This window comes from Gymnoscopelus microlampas (genome assembly GCF_963454915.1).
Source record: "Gymnoscopelus microlampas genome assembly, chromosome: 23".
NCBI lineage: Eukaryota > Metazoa > Chordata > Actinopteri > Myctophiformes > Myctophidae > Gymnoscopelus > Gymnoscopelus microlampas.
This window is the reverse complement of record NC_139960.1, coordinates 6,307,712-6,330,371: the sequence shown is the minus strand read 5'-3', so window position 1 is coordinate 6,330,371 and position 22,660 is coordinate 6,307,712. Positions and strand designations below refer to the sequence as shown.

Below are 22,660 nucleotides of genomic sequence, written 5' to 3'. Positions count from 1 at the left end.
ACCTGCAGCCTGTCCCTGTCCGAGACCAGCAGAGCCGAGTCATCTGCGAACAGGAACAGTTTGCAGTCGCAAGCTGAGGACATATCATTCACATATATCAGGAACAGTAGTGGTCCTAGTATGCTTCCTATGCCCAGTGGATGGAGGGCACAGGATGGTCTGTACAGACTGGGGGCAGGTAAGTAATGAATGTTCCAGCATCACGAGGCCAGCACCTCACCAGCAATATCTAAAAAGCTTAAGTCATGTTCACTTTCCCAGGTCCAAGCACTGGTGTAGCGTGAATTCTAATGTTGACCGGGCCAGAATCTGTATACCCCCCAGCATTTTCACTTCTGACCAACACTATTCCCCTCTGTAACCCACGACGTAGCCCTATAGGCCACCCGGGCTGGCATAGAAATATGTTCCACTGAGCGCACCTTTGTAGTTCATTATAAGATATAATCAGCTACTAAAGAAGAAAGCACTGGAGCACAGGAGCAACTCGGACAGTTGAAGCCTTTTATTTAATGGAGCAGGGTGCAAGGCACGAATGACAACGTTTTAATGTCAATTACATCGGTGATGTAATGATGACCTGACGAAGGACCAGGCATGCTTCAAACGTCAATCCCGCTCCAATTGTGCTCTGGTGTCACTAATGCCAAGAATCAAGAAATAAACCCTCTTGGTTTCAGTGGCAGGAGAGCAGGAAATTGAAGCAGGAGAGAAGGCAGACACTCTGACCTTTTTAATAACCTGCTCCATTCAATATCTGTCTGCTCCACTCTCCACTCTGCTGGCGCTCTGCTCCCACTTACATGTTCTGCTTTTCATATGGCTACGTGGGTCACGTGAAATTTGGACCAATCGCCAGCCACAAACATGAATATCAAGTGATGTGCAGAGCATTTGACAAGTGTCAAAACAATGTGATTAAAAATAATAAAAATAAAATAAAAGATAGTTCCCCTGGGGCAGAGGCTGAAGCCCTTGTATGTATTTGAGTCACAATCGTTTTGTGGAAATCTCTTTTTTGAATTATATTATTTGAAGTGTAAGATTATATTATTATCATTATCATTATTATTACTATTATTAGATAGCAGGAAAATGCCCACCTCTTAGTGATGAGAAAGGGCTGGAGAGCATCAAAGCTTTATTGTGTGTAAGACCTTATTATACCTCCATGTGTAACACAGTCTCCCTCTGCTGGTGTCTGTAGCCATGGGTCTTCTGGACGCTCTGCCCCCAGAAATTCTACAAAAAGTGTTAAAGCTAGATTTCCGCTCGCTGTTGGCGCTTCATCAACGAGCACGCACTACCTGAGTCAGGCGGCAGGCGACACCCTGTGGAAATACCTCTACATGCAAGATTTTTATGGTAAGACACAGGAAAAAAACACAAAAGTCAACCTTTTTAACCAATGCGATGTGAGAGTACTAGCTGACTAACTTGGGATGCCATGTCCCAACTTGGGACACCAGGATCACTGCCCTCTTCTCCCTCCTATCCAGCATCAGGGTCTGGAGCTCTACAGGGTTGCTAGCTCCACTGTCAGGCCGCAGTGTGTCTACTTAGGCAGCACGCCCCCTTCTCCTCCTATCCTCCTAGCTGCGCCTTGGGTTGGCTCCCATCAGTTCCGGGTGCCTGACACAATGTCCAGCCTCATTCTTCTCTCTGACCTTGTCTGTGACCCGTGTGAGGCCTCTGTAGAGGTCCACGTTTCTGATGAGGTCCTTCCATGTGACTTCAAGTGCCATTCGTAGCATTCGTCTCGGCCCCGTTAAGCTAGGCTTCACTAAGCCGAGGAAGAAATGCCACCCTTTTCACATTGGCCTATTATAGCGCCACCAGCAGGCCGATTTCTGCAAAACACATTTTGTGACATTACTCCTTATGTTGTCCAAACATCACGCAAATCGGTACACATTATCATGTGATCAAGATGGATCTGTCCGAGTTTTCATATTCATCCTGATTGGCTACGATTGGCATCTAAAGTTTGCAGGAGTACGGTAGTTCGCTTTGAACAGAATGCCTCAAATCATGAACGCAGCGTAAGATTGCTGTGAAAGGCCAAGGAAGAAATGCCACCCTTTTCACAAAGGCCTATTATAGCGCCACCCGGAGTCATGTCATGTGATCAAGACGGATCTGTCCGTTTTTTTTATAGTCCATCCTGATTGGCTAAGATTGGCATCTAAAGTTTGCAGTTACCTAAACACCCCAACTAGGCCACTAAAGAACCTCCACCCAAAGATTTTCTGACTATAACTCTACAACAAGCCACTTCACATTAATAATAATTAATACAATTAACAGAAACTCGAACACAAAACTATAATCTACACTCCCACAAATCAACATATTGTGCAATAACTTCATCAACATGAATCCCTCAACTTCTACAGATTCCACTCACCTCTATGATAACTGAATTCCGAACATTGCTGGCCCACAATAACCTACCTGACCTGGCGGAGACCTGTGCTCTGAAGAGCACTTTTTCTAGTTAACTGTGAAACACATGAATAAGTATATTTCCGGTGCATAGATCATTTTGGAGTCTGGGGAAAACACTCGCAAATGAATATAGTGTTAATGTTTAGAGAAGCTGTCAAAAAAAAACACATTTATATGAAATGGTTATTGTGAAAAATATACCAGCGAAGGATTATTTCAAAAATAACTTTTGTTTAATTATTTGAAAAAGTTACACAGTATGGCTTTAAGGTTTAGCCATGAACACTAACTCTGTTTTCTTATCATTCTCCAGCTTTGCACGCCTACCAACACTGGAAACCTGAAAAACTTTCCACTCTTGGAAATCTGTAAGAAACACAATATTATCTATCCGACTATTATCATAGTATTATTTGTCAGTCAAAGCTCTCAGTGGATCACTCTTTTGTGCTGTAATGCTTTAATTTCAACATAACATGATTTAACCCCAATCTCTTTCAGTGCTTTGTTTTTAAGTTGTTTAATGATGTTTTAATAACCACATTTAGGGTACTGCGATCAACACATTTCCTTGTGTTTTTCTTTAGCTGTACAAGGCCGAATACTGCTGGTGGTATCAAATAATGAAGGTAGCTGAACGTGGCTGGGCCGATCCGTTTCTGGACATGGTTTGGCAGGATGGCAGTTAAACAACAGTTGTACAGTTATTAATTTCAATTTGAATTATTACATTTTTGTTAACAGATTGTTTTAATTAAAAAAAAAATCTAATATGCCTCTGAAAATGTCTCTTTATATCTGTCAAATGTTCTATGTTTGTGATTTTTTTTTTATCACCTTGGTGTTGTTGTTGGGGTCCTGTTCAGGATGGATGTCCAGGCGAAGGTGTCATCTTGTGTATTCTGTATGAGAAAATAGTAATGATTTGTAACCTGAGCTAATTTCCTTCATAACTTGAACTGCAGGATATCAAATGCCATTTCTTATCTTTTTTGTTTTAAACTATTTTGCCTACATGATAAACTACATTCAGAATTCCACAATAAATTATTTTTGCCTTCAAACATTTTGGTCTATTTTGAGACATGGGTTATGCTTATTCTTTTAATAAATTCATTCCTGCAGAACTACAAGACCACTGGGCACTGGGTGTATTAGCCTTAATTTGCTATTAAAAAAAAAACTTGAAAATGTGAAATTTGAATATTTTTTAAACATTTTAATGACACAAATGTTATATGGGGGTCCCTGGCATAAAATATTTTCAGAAAAAAATACATTTTAATTTGGGGGTCTTTGACATGAAAATGTTTGAGAACACTAGTTTAAACAACACTAGACAACAAGCCCAAATAAGCAACTTCACTGTAGAAACAAGCCAAAAAAAACGGAACCCGCAACTAGCAATATTTACAAGGAACTTTACAGAAAAACAAGCCCAAAGTCGCTTCTAATAAGCGGACATGGCAACACAACACTACTGGTGATGCTGCACGGCTCGTAAAAAGGATGACATCATCCGTTTTTCCCATAGGTTTTTCCTTTGAACTGTAGTGATATCAGATGGACTGACATGATGGTTCATTGTTTAAACGGACGCATGGCTTGGGTGTAGGGCGAGGCTTACTCAGTGGTGGAAAGTAACTAAGTACATGTCATGTGCTCTGACTGCAAGTACTGTACAAGTTTGAGGTACTTTTACTTTACTGGAATATTTCCAATTTCTCTATACTTTTGCTTCTACTTCGCTACATCTCAGAGACAACTCCACTTTAACTCCACTACAATTACCTGACAACTTTAGTTACTAGTTGTTACTTTGTAGATTTTGATTATTACAAAACAAAAACATACCATAACCACTTCAGCCATTTCGGACATTTGAAAATAGCCGATCTACAAGCTCACAATGCATCCCATGCCACGCATTGTGAGCTTGTAGATCGGCTATGTTCCCCCCAAAAATTATATATTTGAAAACTTGTGAAATGGGACATTATGCACAATGAGTACTACTTTCTACTTTTGGTACTTTAAGTACATTTTGATACTTTTGTACTTTTACTCAAGTAGCTACATTTTGAATCCCGGACTTTTACTTTTACGAGTAATTGTCTATATTGTAGTATTGATACTTTTACTTAAGTAAAACATGTAAGTACTTTTTCCACCACTGTCAGTCATAAGGTAACAGATGAAGTGGAAACTCTCTCGTTGCCAGCTACAATATCGTCATAACCCCAGAAGCTCTGCCGTCCCGCCCCTTCTCTCTGTAGGCCTATTGTGACGCGGCATCTGCCGAGCGACAGGCAGCAGAGCCAATGAGTGAGGACGTACACAACGCCTCGACATTGTTCTTATCTCCAGCGTTGCCATATCGGCTTATTATAAGCGATTTTGGGCTTCTTTATCTGTTGCTTGTAAAAATTAGTTGCGGGTTGCGTTTTTTTGGGGCTTGTTTCTAAAGTGTAGTTGCTTGTTTGGGCTTGTTTCCTAATGTTGTTTAAACCAGAGTTTCGTTTTCAAGCCAAGAACCCCCAAATGAGTATATATTTGTCTGCGGACCCCCACCTGAAAACATTTTATGCCAGGGACCCCCATACAAGGCTTGTGTTGTTAAAATGTTTTTAAAGTATTCCTTTAAAAAAAAAAAGCAGATCTACAAGCTATTTTCAAATAGGTTTAAAGGGCTCATGTAGCATAGTCGCTTCTTTTGGGCTTGTTTTCATATACCTGGCTGCTTATTTCTCTCTCAAAATCTGGCAACACTTTCAGTACACACACCGTCCAAAAGCAAGCGGCATTCTGAAGGGAGGGAGGAGGACACGAGAAAAACCAAACCAAAGGTCCGTTTCCCTTTAAATATCGTCTGTTATTCTGCATTACAGGAAGTGTAAAGGGCTGTTCCTCCTTCTTGGAGGAGGAGAGACATTTCCCAAGCTTGATATCTCTTTCTAAACAGACGGGAATGAAGTCTCCTCTCTCCTCGCGTCACTCGAGCTGAAAACCCGCTTTAGATACACAAACCCTCCCTGACTTATCATCACCTCCGCGTTATCTCTCCTCCTGTGGACGTATTGGAGGAGCTGAACGGAGAAAAGGAGGCTTGTTTGTATGTTTGTTGGACACTATCTGTTGTCAGTACCGAGGATTATCCCTCTTCCGTCACGTCGGTCAAGCCCACGGGGAGGGGGGGGACCCTATAGTTTCCTCTCCTTATCTTCGCCAGGCCAGCCAGCCTACCGTCCCACTCCCCCCCCACGGGGAGAATCCCATCCAGCCCGTCGCACTATAGGAGTCACTGTCACTGTCATGAGCTCAGCTTCAGCATGGCAGCCTTCCCCAGTGTGTGTAACAATAACCAGCAGAGTCAGACCGTCTCCTCCGCCGGGTCCAGGACCACAGCAGCAGCAGTACCGGTGCCAGAGGAGGAGGAGGAGAGCAACGGAGACCTGGACCAGTCTCTCCAGCAGATGCTGAAGGCTATCGCCGACGAGAGGAACCGGCTCAACATCAGGCAAGAGATAAGCGGACTCGGTAAGGAACCGGCTATAATGATATAGTAGTTATACAATTTAACTCTTGAGAGTTAGGGGTCCATTTGGTTACATGTGTGTACACCCTCAAGAGTTACACATTATTTATTAAAGGAGTATTTCACCCCCCAAAGAAAGACTTATTTTCTATCAATTACACACCCCATTGAAGCCTTGAATTCATGGAGACTTTTTGTAAAATAAGTATTTTTTTGGGGTGAACTATTCCTTTAACTGAGCATTTTACTGTATAGGCTACTGATTAATTTCTATGATAGAGGTTACTGATTAACAGCTTGATGATCATCAATATATCCGTGGCTTCTGTTGTTGAACGATAAGAGCGTGATTTGAAATGATACTGTACTGATAACAGAGTTATTATTAGCATTATTCCTAGATATTATGCTAGGCATTCAGTCAGTGCCAGGAGGCAGGGTCGATGACAAAGCCATAGACACAGAGCACCAGTTGATACCATTGTATTCTGAGCCCCACCTGTGTGTCCCTAACCTGTGTGTGCAGTGCCAGTGCACCCCCTAATTGGTTGTGAACCTGTGTGCACCCCTAACTGTTTGATGAAAATACAAGAGAGACACATTATACTTTTCTTGTTTATTAGTTGCTACCATGGCTGAAAAGTTGCAACCAATTGGTGGTATGGTACCTACAACTTGGAGTTGAATACATGTTTAAATGGCCCGGTCAAGTTTTCCTGTTTTTCTCACCTGAAAAGGAATAGTTGCTTATCATAGCTGTTATATAGAGTAAACTGTGGTGGGCCTCAAATATGGTTAGTCATCAACACGCCAGCAACACATTCCAGATTCAACTCTGCTGTTATTGGTTTAATGATTCATATACTGTACGTTCGGGTCACATGGTTCTCAGAACGGTGTGCTGTGAAACTCGTCCAGCTGTCCCATGGGATTTTGAGACAATCACACATTAATACTGTAATATACAGTATACAACTATATAAAAAGTTATGAATCATTGTTTTTTTTTATACTACTTTGTGCGCCCGCCTTGACTAGCCCATTGGTTTGAAGTTTGAAAACCACTGGTCTAGGGCAGTGGTTGCCAAACTGGGGGTCGGGATCCCCAGGGGGGCCCCCAAAATATTTTGGGGGGTCCCCAGATGGTCAGCTTCATGTGCAATATTGTTTTCTCACTCAACAGTAAACAAACCAACATACAGTATAAGTGTATATATATATATATACACAGTATCTGCACATTTCTAAAGTTTCAATTTAGTGACTTTTAAGACCTTTAGGACCTTCAGGTAGCTTTAGGCTTCCAAATTGGCCAAATTGTCAAATATTACGTAAGTAAGAGGCAAACATTGTGAAAATAACACATTTTGAGGCATTTTGAGCTTGTAGTTTCGGCTATTTTCACAATATTTATCTGTGGATCCGAGTCAAACTAAATGTAATTTCTACAATTCCAAGTACTTGTAAGGGTGTTTGGGGGGGGGGGGGGGGGGGTAATAAATGAAAAATAAACATGTAATAATAAGTGGTTTTCATGCCACTTCAGCATTATTGACTGAGTCTGTTCAGATTCTAATTTGTATCTCACAATGTGGACCAGGTGTATCCATTTGCCAGAATGTAAATTACCATATGAAAGGCGTTATTGATGATCAACAAATTAACAAACATTAGTGTTGATGTTGCAGAAAGAGAAAAACAAGAATGAATATGACTTGACAGTCATATTATTAGCAGCTGCAGTGTGTGTGTGTGTGTGTGTGTGTGTGTGTGTGTGTGTGTGTGTGTGTGTGTGTGTGTGTGTGTGTGTGTGTGTGTGTGTGTGTGTGTGTGTGTGTGTGTGTGTGTGTGTGTGTGTGTGTGTGTGTGTGTGCGCGACTCTAAATGCTAATTATGTTTTTTATATAAGTGTTGGCAACCTTCTTAGACAACACACGGGTCTTCCCAACAATAGCGAAGATTAAAGTCAGGGTGAACATGGCCAAATAATAACTTAATAGTCCAACTAGGTCTGAGGAAGCACGCTAGCATTTGAGTTAACTAGTCCGCACCGTCTGAAGCTACGTTGCACTTGCAGAATACTGTTGTTGAAGAAACTAAGGAGCCTTGATTACCTCAGGGAGGGGAGGGGAGGGTCAGGGGAGGGGTGGTACTAAGGAGGACGGGCCGTTCAAAAATCGTGAAAATGTGTGCAAATCTTTGAATATATATTGTTTTAAAGCGAACATTTTTAACTCCAATCTTTGCTTCTGGGGGTCCTTGGAACAAATTATTTTGAGATGGGGTTCAGCGGCCAAATACATATCATTTTGGGGGTCCTTCACATGAAAAAGTTTGAACACCCCTGATATAGAAACATATGATTTTCAGAAAACTGTTGGGATTTAGAAGACATTTGTAGAATCGGCTTCAGGTCTTTATGGGTTAATCATTTTTTTTGTCGCTCTGGATAAGAGAAAGTACAACGGACATTCGGACAACATAGAATGTTGTAGCCTGGCGGTATCTTGTTTGGACAATCCACTCAAGGGCAACAGCGGTGGAGCAGTAGACAATTGTGGGTGGTGCTTTGCATTTGAGGCGCATTGTTCTGCCAGGGAAATCAATAGTGCCCTGTTCCAAAATAATGACATCATCACAGCGTGTGGAGCTCCTCTGCGTGTCTAGTGACCTCAGTCCTGTTGTTGGGGGGGATGTTCTCTGAAGCCACATTTATCAGAGGGAACGGTTTGCTGGGGGGTCAGCAACCCAAAACCGACGTACAGAAGGTCCCCTGGTACCATTTGAGACCGCATGAGTCATAAGGAAGATGTTTACTTTCTTTTTTTCCCCCACTTCACTGTATGTTTTCATTGAGAACGTTATTGTCAACTGAAATAATTCATTTCATAAAACAAGCTCCTTTTGATTGGACGTTCCATTAGTTTAAGTGATGATGTCACCTGACAGAGGTGTTGTACTGTAGAAGTTGTGTTCTGGACATCCATATCCATAAGATTTCTTATTCGGTTAAATAGCAGCAGCTGGCTATATTTTCTTGTGTCATACTGACTACATTTTTATGATCAAATATTATACAGTATGTATACTTCCCCAAAGGGAAACTCAACACATATAGGTGCCTCCATATTATAGTAATAATGCAAATCTAATCATGTGGATCTTGGGAACAGCCCATGTGCACTGAGTACTCTAACAACAGGTACAGTGAGTAAGATATTCTACTGGCTGTGTGCACAAGAAATCTGGCACTGATTGGTTGAGTGGTTTGTGAGATTAACTCCGGGCAAACAGATACAATGTGTGACATTGCTTAAGTGCATAATTAATACAAACACAAAATTCACCTTCATGACAAAGCTAAAAGAACACTTTATGCAAACAAGCCTGTACTAATCCCCAGACGCACAACGTTTAATGTGTTATAAGTGATTTAGTTTTAGTTTTAATTGTACTACTTTATTCCACTTTTTGTAAAGAAAAAATGTCTGTGTCGGAACCCAGGAAGACTTGCTTTCGTCATGGCAAAGGCTAATGGGGATCCTAAACAATAAACTATAGGCCGTTGCTCAGCAGCATGCATATTACTAAGCAGATTAACCCCCCCCCCCACCCACACACACACACACACACACACACACACACACACACACACACACACACACACACACACACACACACACACACACACACACACACACACACACACACACTTCAGTGGTATGCTCTGTCAACTGACCTGCACTTAGGTATATCATTAGAATGTCTAGACTGAACAGCTGCAAGGTCAATCCAGATGAAAGCTATTAAAAGATATTACCACTGAAAAGCCTAATAACAAATGTCAGTCAATTATAATAATGGAACGCTGTCATAACGGATCTACCAATAGTACACATGACCTTAGACATGTACTGGAAGCTCTGTCATGGTACAGTACATGTGTTAAACGCTAGAGCTTAGGTTGTTAGTCAACTAGGAAGTGTGTGTTTCACGTGGTGTCCAGCGTGTCACCGCTGTTTGTCATGTGCCTCGACACGTGTGTGTGTGTGTGTGTGTGTGTGTGTGTGTGTGTGTGTGTGTGTGTGTGTGTGTGTGTGTGTATTACTATATCATATCACACTTCACTTGTGTGTGTTTGTCTCCATCTTAAAGATGCGATAAATTGCGTTCCTGCATTCTTGGGAAAGGATAGTGCTCTTTTTTGTTTTCTCCCCATGCTTAAGCCTTAAAGCCATATGCCATAGGCATAACTGATAACTGTTTCAATGCACACTAGGTTTATTTTGTGTGTGTGTGTGTGTGTGTGTGTGTGTGTGTGTGTGTGTGTGGGGGGGGGGGGGGGGGGGGGGGGGGTAGGTATGACAGTGGGGAGGATTAAATAACACTCTTGAGAACATTCATCAGTTTAACAGTGTCCAGCTCTCCCCTTTTAAACAGCTCCACAGTACTACACTTCTTTCTTTCTTTTTTATTTAGATTAGTCAATTATGTTCATTTGGACTTTAACAACAGACTTGTAAGGGTCCATTTGGACACCTGGTGGTCCCCGGACTCGACGTTGAGAACCAGTGATTTTATTTTAGTGATGACTTAAAACAAATATTTATTTGTTTACACAAAAAAAAGGGGAAATTGTGCTTGCCTTCACCGTGATGGATTTAGAAAAACAGACCTGCTACAAAAACACCACAAGAGTGAAGGACAATGTAACAGTTCTAACTAGGGTTGGGCAGATATGAGTATTTCATGTCATGATTATTGTGACCAAAATAATTGCGATTTACGATATTATCGCGATAATCCTCCGGGTCACTGGAGCTTTGAAAGTGCACCAGCGAGCCACAACAATGTATTTATTATAGAACATCAACTTCAAAATGACATGCAACAGAAATAGACTTTAGTTAGTGGGAGATTCAGCTCTCTTGTATCAGATGAGTTGTGTGTGTGGTGTGTTCATGTGTGTGTTCATGTGTGTGTTCATGTTAGAGGCTCTAGACTAGCATTGATGTATATTTAAAATGACATGAGGCTATTAATAGAGCAGCACTTTTGTTTTTATCACTGCTCTCTGTTCTGCTCCATGGCTCCGTTCTGGATAATTCTGCTGTAGATTGATTGATGGACACTGGACGCTTACTGTATTACATTTTTATGTACACAGATCTCTTTAAATCGATGTCTTGATGTAGATGTAAGTGTTTTGCTACAAACATCGCCATATGCTTCATGTGTTAGTGACACATCATAATAGCATTACCCCACGGAGAAGCTGGAGCTCTGACATATAATAGAGCAGCGACGTCACCCATTGGTTTAGACCCGTTTTCAGCTATTTGACTAATTCAGCTAATTAAAATCCACCATCTTGGAATTTCCGGTACCTGAAATGGAACAGGAAACAAATGCTATTGGGTGGAAGGGCAACGAGGATGGGTCTTCGCTCAGTAGAACCAGTAGAAGCCCTAGAAGCATACTCTACTTTATCATATCATTTTAAAATGAACGGGACCATACATTTTTAACTTTCCGCCTGAGCTCTGACCAGGAATTAGGAGTTGGAGGGACGTTTATGTAGATTTTTCTTCCCAGTTCCCACTTGACATGAACATGACAAAAGTACATGGTTGGACACATATTTTTTGAGTTATTTGGGCATAAATGATGTAAATTAGCTACACTTTAAAAACATTTTTTTTTAAAGATTAATTTTTCTTTTATTATTGATAGGACAGTAGGCTGACAGGAAATGGGAGAAAAGAGAGATATGGGGAGTGACTCGCAGCAAAGGCCGGCGGTACCGGGCTTGAACCCAGGCTACATTGTATCCGAGGTGCCCGGACTGCTACGCCAGCAGTCCGGGCCAATTAGCTACACTTTTAATTAGACGTTCAGGTTTATGTTTATGTAAAGAGGTATAACATCTATTCCATCCACAGCTCTCGCTGTTGGGAAAGCAGCCAAGAGCACAGCTGGAAATGGAGAGGAATTATTAGATAGGCACGGGACGGGAGTGTGGTTTGCATACACAATCAGAAGAGGACAGCCTTCCTAATTAGTGTTTTTAATTAGTGCCCTTTGTTCCAGTGAATGTAAAGTCTTCAAATGCTACAGCTACAATAGTAGACTCTAGAACAGTGGTTCATAAAGTGGGGGCCAGGGACCCTCTGGGGTCCTCGAGTGGGTGTTTCCTCTGAGAGTATACGAATGGGTCCATTTGGTTTTATTTGTATACTCTCAGAGTTAGGCCTGTCACAGTTATTACATAATCGCCTAATCGCAATTATTTGAGATAATCGCAATTATTTTGCATAATCGCAATTATTTTGCATAATCGCAATTATTTGAGATAATCGCAATTATTTTGCATAATCGTAAACAAATTAAAAAAGCAGAAATAGTAGATCTACAAGCTTGAAAATAGCGGAAATAGCTGATCTACAAGCTTACAACGCGTCACGAAGACGCGTTGTAAGCTTGTAGATCAGCTATTTCCTCTATTTGATTTTTTTTTTGTATAAAATCAATTATTAGATGTGTCAGTAATTTCTTTGTATATTTAAGTTATTTGTCATATCTGCCCTGTGGAATTTCTGATTACAAAGCCTAAAAGGCAAACAGCATTTTTTTTTTCATAATGTTCCAATATTTGTGTGACAATTAACCCATTGGAACTGTGTCATTTTTAGATTTGAGCTAAAAAGCATTATTTTACACTTTGGGCTATTCAAAAATAGCAGATCTACAAGCTCGTAGCGCGGCACCGAGTGCCGCGCTACGAGCTTGTAGATCTGATATTTTTGAAAAATCGTGAAAATGTGTGCAAATCTTTGAATATATATGTTTTTTAAGCAAACATTTTTAACTCAAATCTTTGCTTCTGGGGGGTCCCTGGAACAACATATTTGGATGGGGGTCTGTGGCCAAATACATATAATTTTGGGGATCCTTGACATGAAAAAGATTGAGCACCACTGATATAGATGGGGTCCTTGAAGCAGTGTGCTTCCAGTTTTGTGCCAACATTTTTCTGTAAGGCCGTTTCCGAATGACAATCCCCCCCCCGTGCCCCACATGCTCACCCATACAGAAAAGGTTTGATCAGACGAGTGAGGAAGAGCTTGACCGGCCTTGCACAGAGCCCTGACCACAGCCCTGTCAGACACCTTTGAATGAATTGGAACCTCATTATTTATGCCTGAGGTTTTGATTCTACAAATGTCTTCTAAATAAATCCTATAACAGTTTTCTAAAAAAAAAACGTATGTCGCTATCAGTGGTTCTCTTTTCATGTCAAGGACCTCCAAAATTATATGTAATTGGGCTGCGGACCCCCATCTCAAAATATTTTGTTCCAGGAACCCCCGGAAGCAAATATTTGAGTTAAAAATGTTTGCTTAAAATATACATATGTAAGATTTGCTAAATTTTTCATGATTTAAAAAAAATAGCAGATCTACAAGATCATAGTGCGACGCTCTGTGCCACGCTATGAGCTTGTATATCTGCTATTTTTTAATAGGCAAAGTATACAATAATGGTTAAAGTGGTTACACGTATCCGTTTCCCGGTTTCAATGGGTTAATACTTAATATTCATCCCACCAGGCTATGGAACACATGTCCCTTGAGGCTATGGACCGGAACTAGCCAATCGGACGCCTTTCCATGGCTTATCATTGGCACTACACGACTAGTCCATTACAATGCTCCTGTTCCTCTGCCTTATGGGATGTACCGGTCTTAGCCAATCGCAGGCATGCAATCTCTGGCGGAAGCCCAGGCTCGAGCCTGAAATGCCAGCTCGTCAACATTGCATCGTAGTTCATAATCTATGCAGAATTCTGCGAATGTCTCTCAGTTATGCCAACATTGTTGGTGTAGTATTCTTATTGGTGCAATAACAATGCTGTTGCTGTTGTTTTCCAGTTAACCACCTTCAACCTGGCGTCTCTATTTTAGGCATGTCAATACAATTCCTCAAAAATGTTCAGTGTTTCAAAGAATTTTTTTGCATTTAAACAAATAGCAGAAACAGCTCACATAGCATAGGCTTGTATACTGTCTGTGCTATTTTCACGATTATATGACGAAGTACAGTATACTGTATATAGGGCTTAAGTCATAGGTTCTCAAAGTGGGGTCTGGGGACCCCCAGGGGTACTTGAGGGGGTTCCAGGGGGCCCCCAGCTAAATGATGGATAGAAACCAAATGGACCCTTATGGGTCTGTAACTCTGAGAGTGTACAAATGGAACCAAATGGACCCGTTAAATTAACATTGATTTTACAATATAAATTGGGGTCCCAGGGATATAAATGCCATTAAATGGGGGTCCGTAGCCCTAATGCATGTCAAACTGGGGGTCGTTGAAATTAAAACGGTTGAGAATCACTGCTAGAGAGCCGTAAAAATCTTCTCTTATGGGGGTCCCTGGCTTATCTTTTCAAACGGGGGTCCGCGGGCTAATAAGTGCCAATTTGGGGGTCCTTGACATGAAAAAGTTTGAGATGGACTGGCTTAAGTGGTCAACAGTCTTGTGACGCAGATCACAGGCATTGATATGGAGTTTGCACCCCTTTGCTACTATAACATTCATTCTTCTCACTATTTCTGTAATGGCTTTTCACTAGATGGAATATTGCTGCTGCAGTTGAATACTGAACTGAACTGTCTAGAATGTCATTGTAGCTGTAGCATGAAGATTTCCTTTCACTGAAACAAAGGGACATATAATTAGAAACCCTCATTAGAAAGGGTGTCTACTGTTGTTTTGTCATAGTGTATCTGTTACAGTGTAATAGTGTATACCTGCTGCCGTTCATTAGTTGGTGTCACAGAGATGTGATGTATTCGCGCGCGTGCGCGCGCGCACACGCACACACACACACACACACACACACACACACACACACACACACACACACACACACACACACACACACACACACACACACACACACACACACACACACACACACACACACACACACACGCGCGCACACACACGCACACACACACACACACACACACACACACACACAGAGAAGACGCTCACACACACAACAAAAGCAAGTCTGCGAGAATATAACAGATGTGTTATTAGTTTTCTACCCTACATTTTCTTTATGTTTCGTTGCATCATGACCGCGTTGCTCGGCAAAGATAACAGGTTTCAGTCATTTTGGGAAATCGACTCAGCCATACAACAAGGCATCAATTAGGCTTAACCCCTCTCATGCAGGTAGTTCCACACTCTAGATACCCCATCTGCAAAAGCCAATAAGGCATTTATATATTGTACGCTAATCATTGGGATTACTCCTGTCACCACATTACTGCACATGGCATGGTATTGACTTCCAGATGTAAGCTGCATGTCAAGTCCCCCAAGCCTTTTATTAAATGAACATAACATAGGCCTCACATGCCTCGCAGCATGTTAGACTGATGTAGAAAGTGTTTCTGCTTACATTTAGAATCTACTGTATAGGGTCAAATATTGGAAAAAGATTGACAGTTAGGGCTGTCACGTATTTGCCTTTTAGGCTTTGTAATAAAAAAATCCACAGGAACGTTACGCATTGTAAGCTTGTAGATCTGCTATTTCTGCTATTTCTGCTTTTCTTTTTAAAAATGTGACGATTATGAAAAAATAATTGCGATTATCTCAAATAATTGCGTTTAGATGATGTGACAGGCCTATTGACAGTATATAAAAGTGCATAGTATATAAATGGTAAATAATAATAATATTCAAATTATGAAATCATATATATATATTTTATCTGACAAGGTTTGTCCACAAATATTGAATTGTGAGTGTTTCCAATGCGTTGGAAAGTGGACCCACAGTCTCCTGACCAGCACTGCTCAAATTGACAGGCCTGCAAATTGCCATTTTGAACTTGTTAATAATACTTAAAGCGGCACTATGTCACTTTTTTTTAAATTATTAAAATGTAATGTTGTCCAATCGGTACGGTAGACTACTAGACAGATTGGACAAAATTACATTTTGGAGTAGATGTATTTTGTCTCCCTGCTCTTCTAGTTCTATTAAGACATCTAGATTGGGTCAATTACCATGTCTCACCTAGACACAGGATCTGACACGAATTATATATATATATATCTGAGGAAATGAATAAAATTAAGTTTTATAGTATATCTGCTATTTTTGAATAGCCAAAGAAATCTAAAGTGACAGAGATGCGTTCCCGGATTGAACGGGTTAAACCCTATTTAATTTATTTACCGGACCAGGCTCTATAATACTTGGCCCCCTCCTTTTTCCACTCTACACCAAATCTCTTCATCCCCAGAATGTTCGCTCCAGAATAGGGATGCTGGGATTCAAGTGATTAATGTCAGAGAAAGACACTTTTCTACAGGCTAATGGCCCAGACATACATAATTAGACCTTTTAATGCAGGCTTTGAATCTCCAGGCCTTGCTTCCATCTGAAGAATTCTGTGACATTTTTGTTCCCGCCATTATTTACTTTTCTCTCTGCTGAAGATTTCAATTTTATGGCATATTGGATTATTTCTCTATATATATATACTGTATATTTTTCATTTGCATGGCAATACTCTATCTTTATATATAATTATTTTCAGGAGAATCAGTTTCTCTCCGTATGAAATGTTCTTGCACAGACCCCCCCCCCGGTCAGGATTAAAGGGATAGTTCACCCCATGGAGACTTGAATTCATGGATATTTTTTAGTTCTTGTCGCACTCCCAATAATTTGATGACCGACAGCAGTTCCGGTAGGAGACACAAAGAATCTCCTACCGGAACCGCTGTCTACCGGTCCGCTGGTCATCAAATTATTGGCTTAGGAATGCGACAAAAACAAAAAAATAACTAATTGATTAATCGATAGATGGGTGAACTATCCCTTTAACATGGCATCGACACCTGATGGAGCTTTTCCTCCCGATCATATTCAATATAATTATGAATACATATTTGCTTCGTCTCCTGAAGGCCAGGAGATGCCTAGTGCTGCTTACAGCTTGATCCTCGCCATACGTGCAGCGGCGGGGTCTGCTAATATTTTATTCTCAAAGCCGTGCACTTTCCCAGGCAAAGGAATATTTTATTCATGGACCCTGGAGATGTTGGGTGAACTCATTTAAAGCATAGTTGTATTTCTCATGGCTGGCATTGAATTAGCCATATACTGTAGCATTATTTATTTATTTTTCGTAGACTCGACATAAATGTTGAAATGTTGAGATTCGCTCACAACGCGACGCATTGTGAGCTTGTAGGTCTGCTATTTTCAAACATTAGTATTTTTACTTTTGATACTTTAAAGTTTCTATGACATTCATTTTCACTTTTTTTTAATTTTTTATGTTTTTTGGGGGGTTTTATGACCTCAATTACACCCAAAAAATTGAACATTCAGTGGATTTTCTGTGGTCTGGGGTTTTCTGAATAATTAGGCTGAAAAGTAATCTGAGCTTGGCCCTTCGGCAGTGAAGTCACAGCCCATTAATCCCGCCCACTCTCCTCCTAGCCCCTCCCCTCCCCTATCCTTTCCTTTGGGGGGGGGGCGGAGCAGAGGCGATGATTGACAGGCAAAATCCCTCAACAGCGACACCCGCAGGCAAAGATTTATTTTTTCATTGCAGTTGAAAAGGCTTTAGAAATGTGAGAGAAAAACACCTGCCATGGATCACTGGAGTGAAATTATTTGTTAAAACCTTTTATACACGTTTGAAGGACCATGACAAAGAATTTTAATGTGTGGTAAAACTGAACATCATGAAACCTTTAAGTATATTTTGATGCCAACTTTTACTCAAGTAACATTTTGAACAAAGGCCTTTTACTTGTATCAGAGTATTTTTATATTGTGGTATTACTACTTTTACTTAAGTTAAATATCTGAGTACTTCTTCCACCACTGCATTTGGAGACTGCTCAGAAGGTGGCACTAACCCAGTTGGTGCTCCTCGTTTGAGGAGCACATTGTAGGGTCGCTCTGGAGTTGGTGAAGCTCAAAAACAAATCGCCAATCCACAGTCACAACGCGTTGCAAGGCGACACGTTGTGAGCTTGTAAATGTGTAGAAATGTGTTGAAAACGGCTAAATCAAACTATGAGAAACTGATAATGAGTTTCTTGAAATGGTGTACCTCCACCGTCAGGTTATAAATATAATGGAAACGAAAAACTGTGTCACATCAACATCATTGGGTTTTGGACAGTTTCAGGTTATGGCAGGTTGCCCTCCGTAGCTGAAATAGAGCCACATAATTGATGGCTTCTTCTGAACTCGGTGGTCTATTTTATATTCAGATTCTCTGCTCATCTTCCTTTGGGTTTGTGCTCCGGGGTCTACCCCATTGATGACACAAATTGCCTCCTCATGTGTGTTTGTCTAGTTCCTCTCCTCTCCTCTCCTCTCCTCTCCTCTCCTCTCCTCTCCTCTCCTCTCCTCTCCTCTCTTGCCTTAAAAAGTAATCTTCTCATGGACAATGGCGTAGTGCAGAAACACAATGATGTGACTAGGGCTGTCACGATTACAAATTTAAGTTGACGATTAATTGTCACTCACATAATTGTGATTAAAGATTTAATTGTGTGTTTGGCTTTGTTGAACATAATTAATAAAATAAAATAAATCGGTTTGCCTTTTAGGCTTCGTAATAAAAAATTGCACAGGGCAGATATATGACAAATAACTTAAATATACAAAGAAATTATTAACATATTTAATATATATAAACATTTTAGACATGTAAATACAGCCATGTCAGAAATAGCAGATCTACAAGCTTACATCGTGTCACCTCGTGACTCGTTGTAAGCTTGTAGATCTGCTATTTCTGCTTTTTATTATTATTGTTTATTTTTAAATGTGTGAACATTTTTCAACATGTCTGACGATTATGCAAAAAGAATTGCGACTATCTCAAATAATTGCGATTAGGCGATTATTATGTAATAATTTTGACAGGCCTAGATGTGACACAACCTCAGACCTAGGATTGAAACCTTGAGTCTCCATCTGAGCTTTCATACTCGTCTGTCTCAATAAAGGAAACAAGAAAAGGGGTGGACTGACCTCTCTCCTTTTTATGTACATAAAAAAAGAAAATAAATAGATGTTGTAAAAACATTAATATTGTATATTGTAAAGAAATGGAAACACAAAACATTGCATGGATTTGGATAAAGTGTATGATCATCATCATCATCGCCTGCCGGCCGTGCTGGATGTACCGTCAAAGCGGGACAGAGACATTGAGCTCACCTCCGGGCCCTCCGGACGGATCAGTGACCGCAGTGCTGCTGTCAGCAACCTCGCAGTGAGACACCACCTCCAATACACACGCACACACACGCACACACACGCACACACGCACGCACGCACGCACGCACTCACACACACACACACACACACACACACACACACACACACACACACACACACACACACACACACACACACACACACACACACACACACACACACACACACACACACGTGTAAAGTAACTAAGTACAATTTTGAGGTATTTTTACTTTACTGGAGTACTAGTTAATATTTGGATCATTATTACAAAACCTATATACATTTCGGCCATGTGAAAATAGATGCGACGCATTGTGAGCTTGTAGATCTGCTGTTTTCAAATTATTTTTATGCATTTTATACATTTGAAAACTTTTTGCATAATGAGTACTTTCTACTTTTGGTACTTTAAGTACATTTTGATACCAATACTTTTGTATTTTTTACTCAAGTACATCTTGAATTCCGGACTTTTACTTGTAACAGGAGCATTTCTACATTGCAGTATTGATAATTTTAATTAAGTAAAAAGTACTTTTTCTACCACTACACACACACACACACACACACACACACACACACACACACACACACACACACACACACACACACACACAGCCAGGGAGAATTGAAAGACGGAGGGTGGGACAAGGAGATGTATACACACTCCCATCAATCCAGCTCAGAATTCTTTTGCCGCTTGCCAGTAAAGACACTCAGCCCACTTAGGAGGACCCCGGGCCTGGTACCGACCCAATGAAAGCTATCGATTCCCAGGGAAGATCACAGCTGAGCCCCAGGCTTTGAATGAAAAAATCTCTCTGGGCTGGGCAGAGAAAACTGAGTTTTTTCTTGTTGGATTATGCACACTGAGGGGCACACCGGTGGGCGAACGCAACTGCTGCGGTTCGATTCCAGTCAGAGCCATGCATTGCACGTCTTTCCCCCTCTCTATCCTCAGCTTCCTCTGTCTCTCTCAGCACTCTCCTATCTAAAGAAAATAAAGCAAAACAACTACCTAAAAAGTCTTTAAACCACTTCAATCCGGGAACACATCTGTGTCATTTTAGATTTCTTTGGCTATTCAAAAATAGCAGATCTACAAGCTCATAGCGCGGCACTCGGTGCCGCGCTATGAGCTTGTAGATCTGCTATTTTTGAAAAATGAGTGCAAATCTTTGAATATATATATATATATATATATATATATATATATATATATATATATATATATAATTCTTTTTATATATTATTTTTTAATTACATTTTTTATTTATTTCGTAGAATCGGAACCTCAGGTCTTAATGTGAGAAAAGAGACAAACTAAAACTTTCACACGTTCGTTCGTTCGTTTGTTCGTTCGTTCATTCTTGAACTCATTAATTTGTTTGTTCAATCACTCTTTCACTCACTCACTCACTCACTCACTCACTCACTCACTCTCTGACTGACACCAGTGGTGTAAAGTAACTAAGTACATTTTCTTAAGTACTGTACTTAAGTAAAATTTTGAGGTATTTGTACTTTACTTGAGTATTTTCAATTTCCAATACTTTTACTTGTATCCACTACATCTCAGAGGCAAATATTGTACTTTTACTCCACTACATTTATTTGAAAACTTTAGTTACTAGTTACTTTTCAGATATAAATGATTACATTATAAAACATACATTAACTACTTTAGCCCTATTTTATACATAGTCTATTTGAAAATAGCCGAGATCTGTAGATCTGCTATTTTCAAATATTTAGTACTTTTACTTTTGATACTTTAAGTACATTTTGATGCCAATACTTTTGTACTTTTACTCAAGTAAATTTTGAATTCTGGACTTTTACTTGTAACAGAGTATGTTTATATTGCAGTATTGGTGCTTTTACTTAAGTAAAGAATTTGATTACTTTTTCCACCACTGACTGACACTCATTCATGCTCTCTGCTGCTCCCTCTTTCTCTCCCTCATTCACTGACCCACTCTGTTTCTCAGATCGAATCAGTTGATTCATGCATTCCTCTTTCTCCCCACTCCTTCCTTGTCTGACACAATGGCCGCATCGTTTCTACGAAGCGTTGCGTTTCACTTCCTCAGTTTAATGCTCCGGCTGCAGGTCCCACCACAGCATTTGAGGAAGCATCCCCTAATCTGTCCAACGTTGCCCTTGGTGCTAAGCAAAATGCAATACTACATTTGCCTTTTGGCACTCGGCCCGGTTTTCAATATTCTGCCGTCCTCTGTTCACATTACATTTACAATGAGACCAGCCGGGGCCCCTCCTGCGCTGTGAGCTCCATAATTTATAGAGAGTAATTTGTCAGCCTGCGCTGTGGAATCATCCCTCCTGGCTTTCAGGAGGGATGAGGCCAAATACACATTGTAGTCTACTGCTCTGCATTGGGCTGCTTTCACTTCCCCTCTCTCATGATGTAAGCCAGGCATTTCTCAATCTTTTGATGGTGTAGTGCAGTGGTTCTCAAACTTTTTCATGTCAAGGACCCCCAAAATGATATGTATTTGGCCGCGGACCCCCATCTAAAAATATTTTGTTCCAGGGACCCCCAGAAGCAAAGATTTGAGTTACAAATGTTTGCTTTAAAAATATATATTCAAAGATTTGCACAAATTTTCACGATTTTTCAAAAATAGCAGATCTACAAGCTCATAGCGCGGCACTCGGTGCCGCGCTATGAGCTTGTATATCTGCTATTTTTGAATAGCCAAAGTATAAAAGTCATAATTATTCTGATGCTATATTTACACATTTTGCTGGGTACCCCCTGGAACACCCTCAAGTACCCCTGGGGGTCCCCGGACCCCACTTTGAGAACCAATGGTGTAGTGGGAGAGAGAGTGGGGGGGGGGGTGGGGGATTATATACAGGTCAAGAGACAGATTCAATGCTGTCTCTTTTGAATATAGTTGAACTTGTTATTTCTTACGCTGAGAGAGATTTCCCCTACGCGGTTGTTACCTTGGTGTTACAGGGAGAGGGTAAGATGCACTTATAAACAATATTACTAATGTTTTATGTATCTCCACACTTCAGAGGAGATGTTCATTCAGAGTTAATTCAACTCCGCTGATAGCCACAAGTCACTTTGGGAATGCCCATCTCAGAGCCATTATGTCATCTAGTAAACAGACTCAAAGCAACATGTGGCAATGTTATGATATTAGTTACTGATAAATAAGCAGTTAACCACTTTCAACCTGGCATCCCAGTTTTAGGCATGTCATTTGTGGATTTTGTATTTATTTATACATTATTTAATGGGAAAATTGAAATGAATACTGAATAGCATGTAAATCGTCTATTTTTGCTGCGTGACACTGTTGTACGACAGAGTATCAAATA

At 40.5% G+C, this 22,660-nt stretch overlaps 1 protein-coding gene across 2 annotated transcripts in view; it reads left to right on the top strand.

Annotated features, from left to right (window-relative positions):
- Window positions 1-5,321: 5,321 nt before the first annotated feature.
- The window catches only part of kiaa0930, a 504,210-nt gene continuing 486,871 nt past the window's right edge, over window positions 5,322-22,660 (top strand). For both annotated transcript variants that reach the window (XR_014600168.1, XM_084049345.1), the window contains exon 1: window positions 5,322-5,985. Coding sequence is in view for 1 of the 2 variants with exons in the window: in XM_084049345.1 (XP_083905471.1) it covers window positions 5,778-5,985 (208 nt within the window). In the remaining variant the exon portion in view is untranslated. The remainder of the gene's footprint in view (window positions 5,986-22,660) is intronic.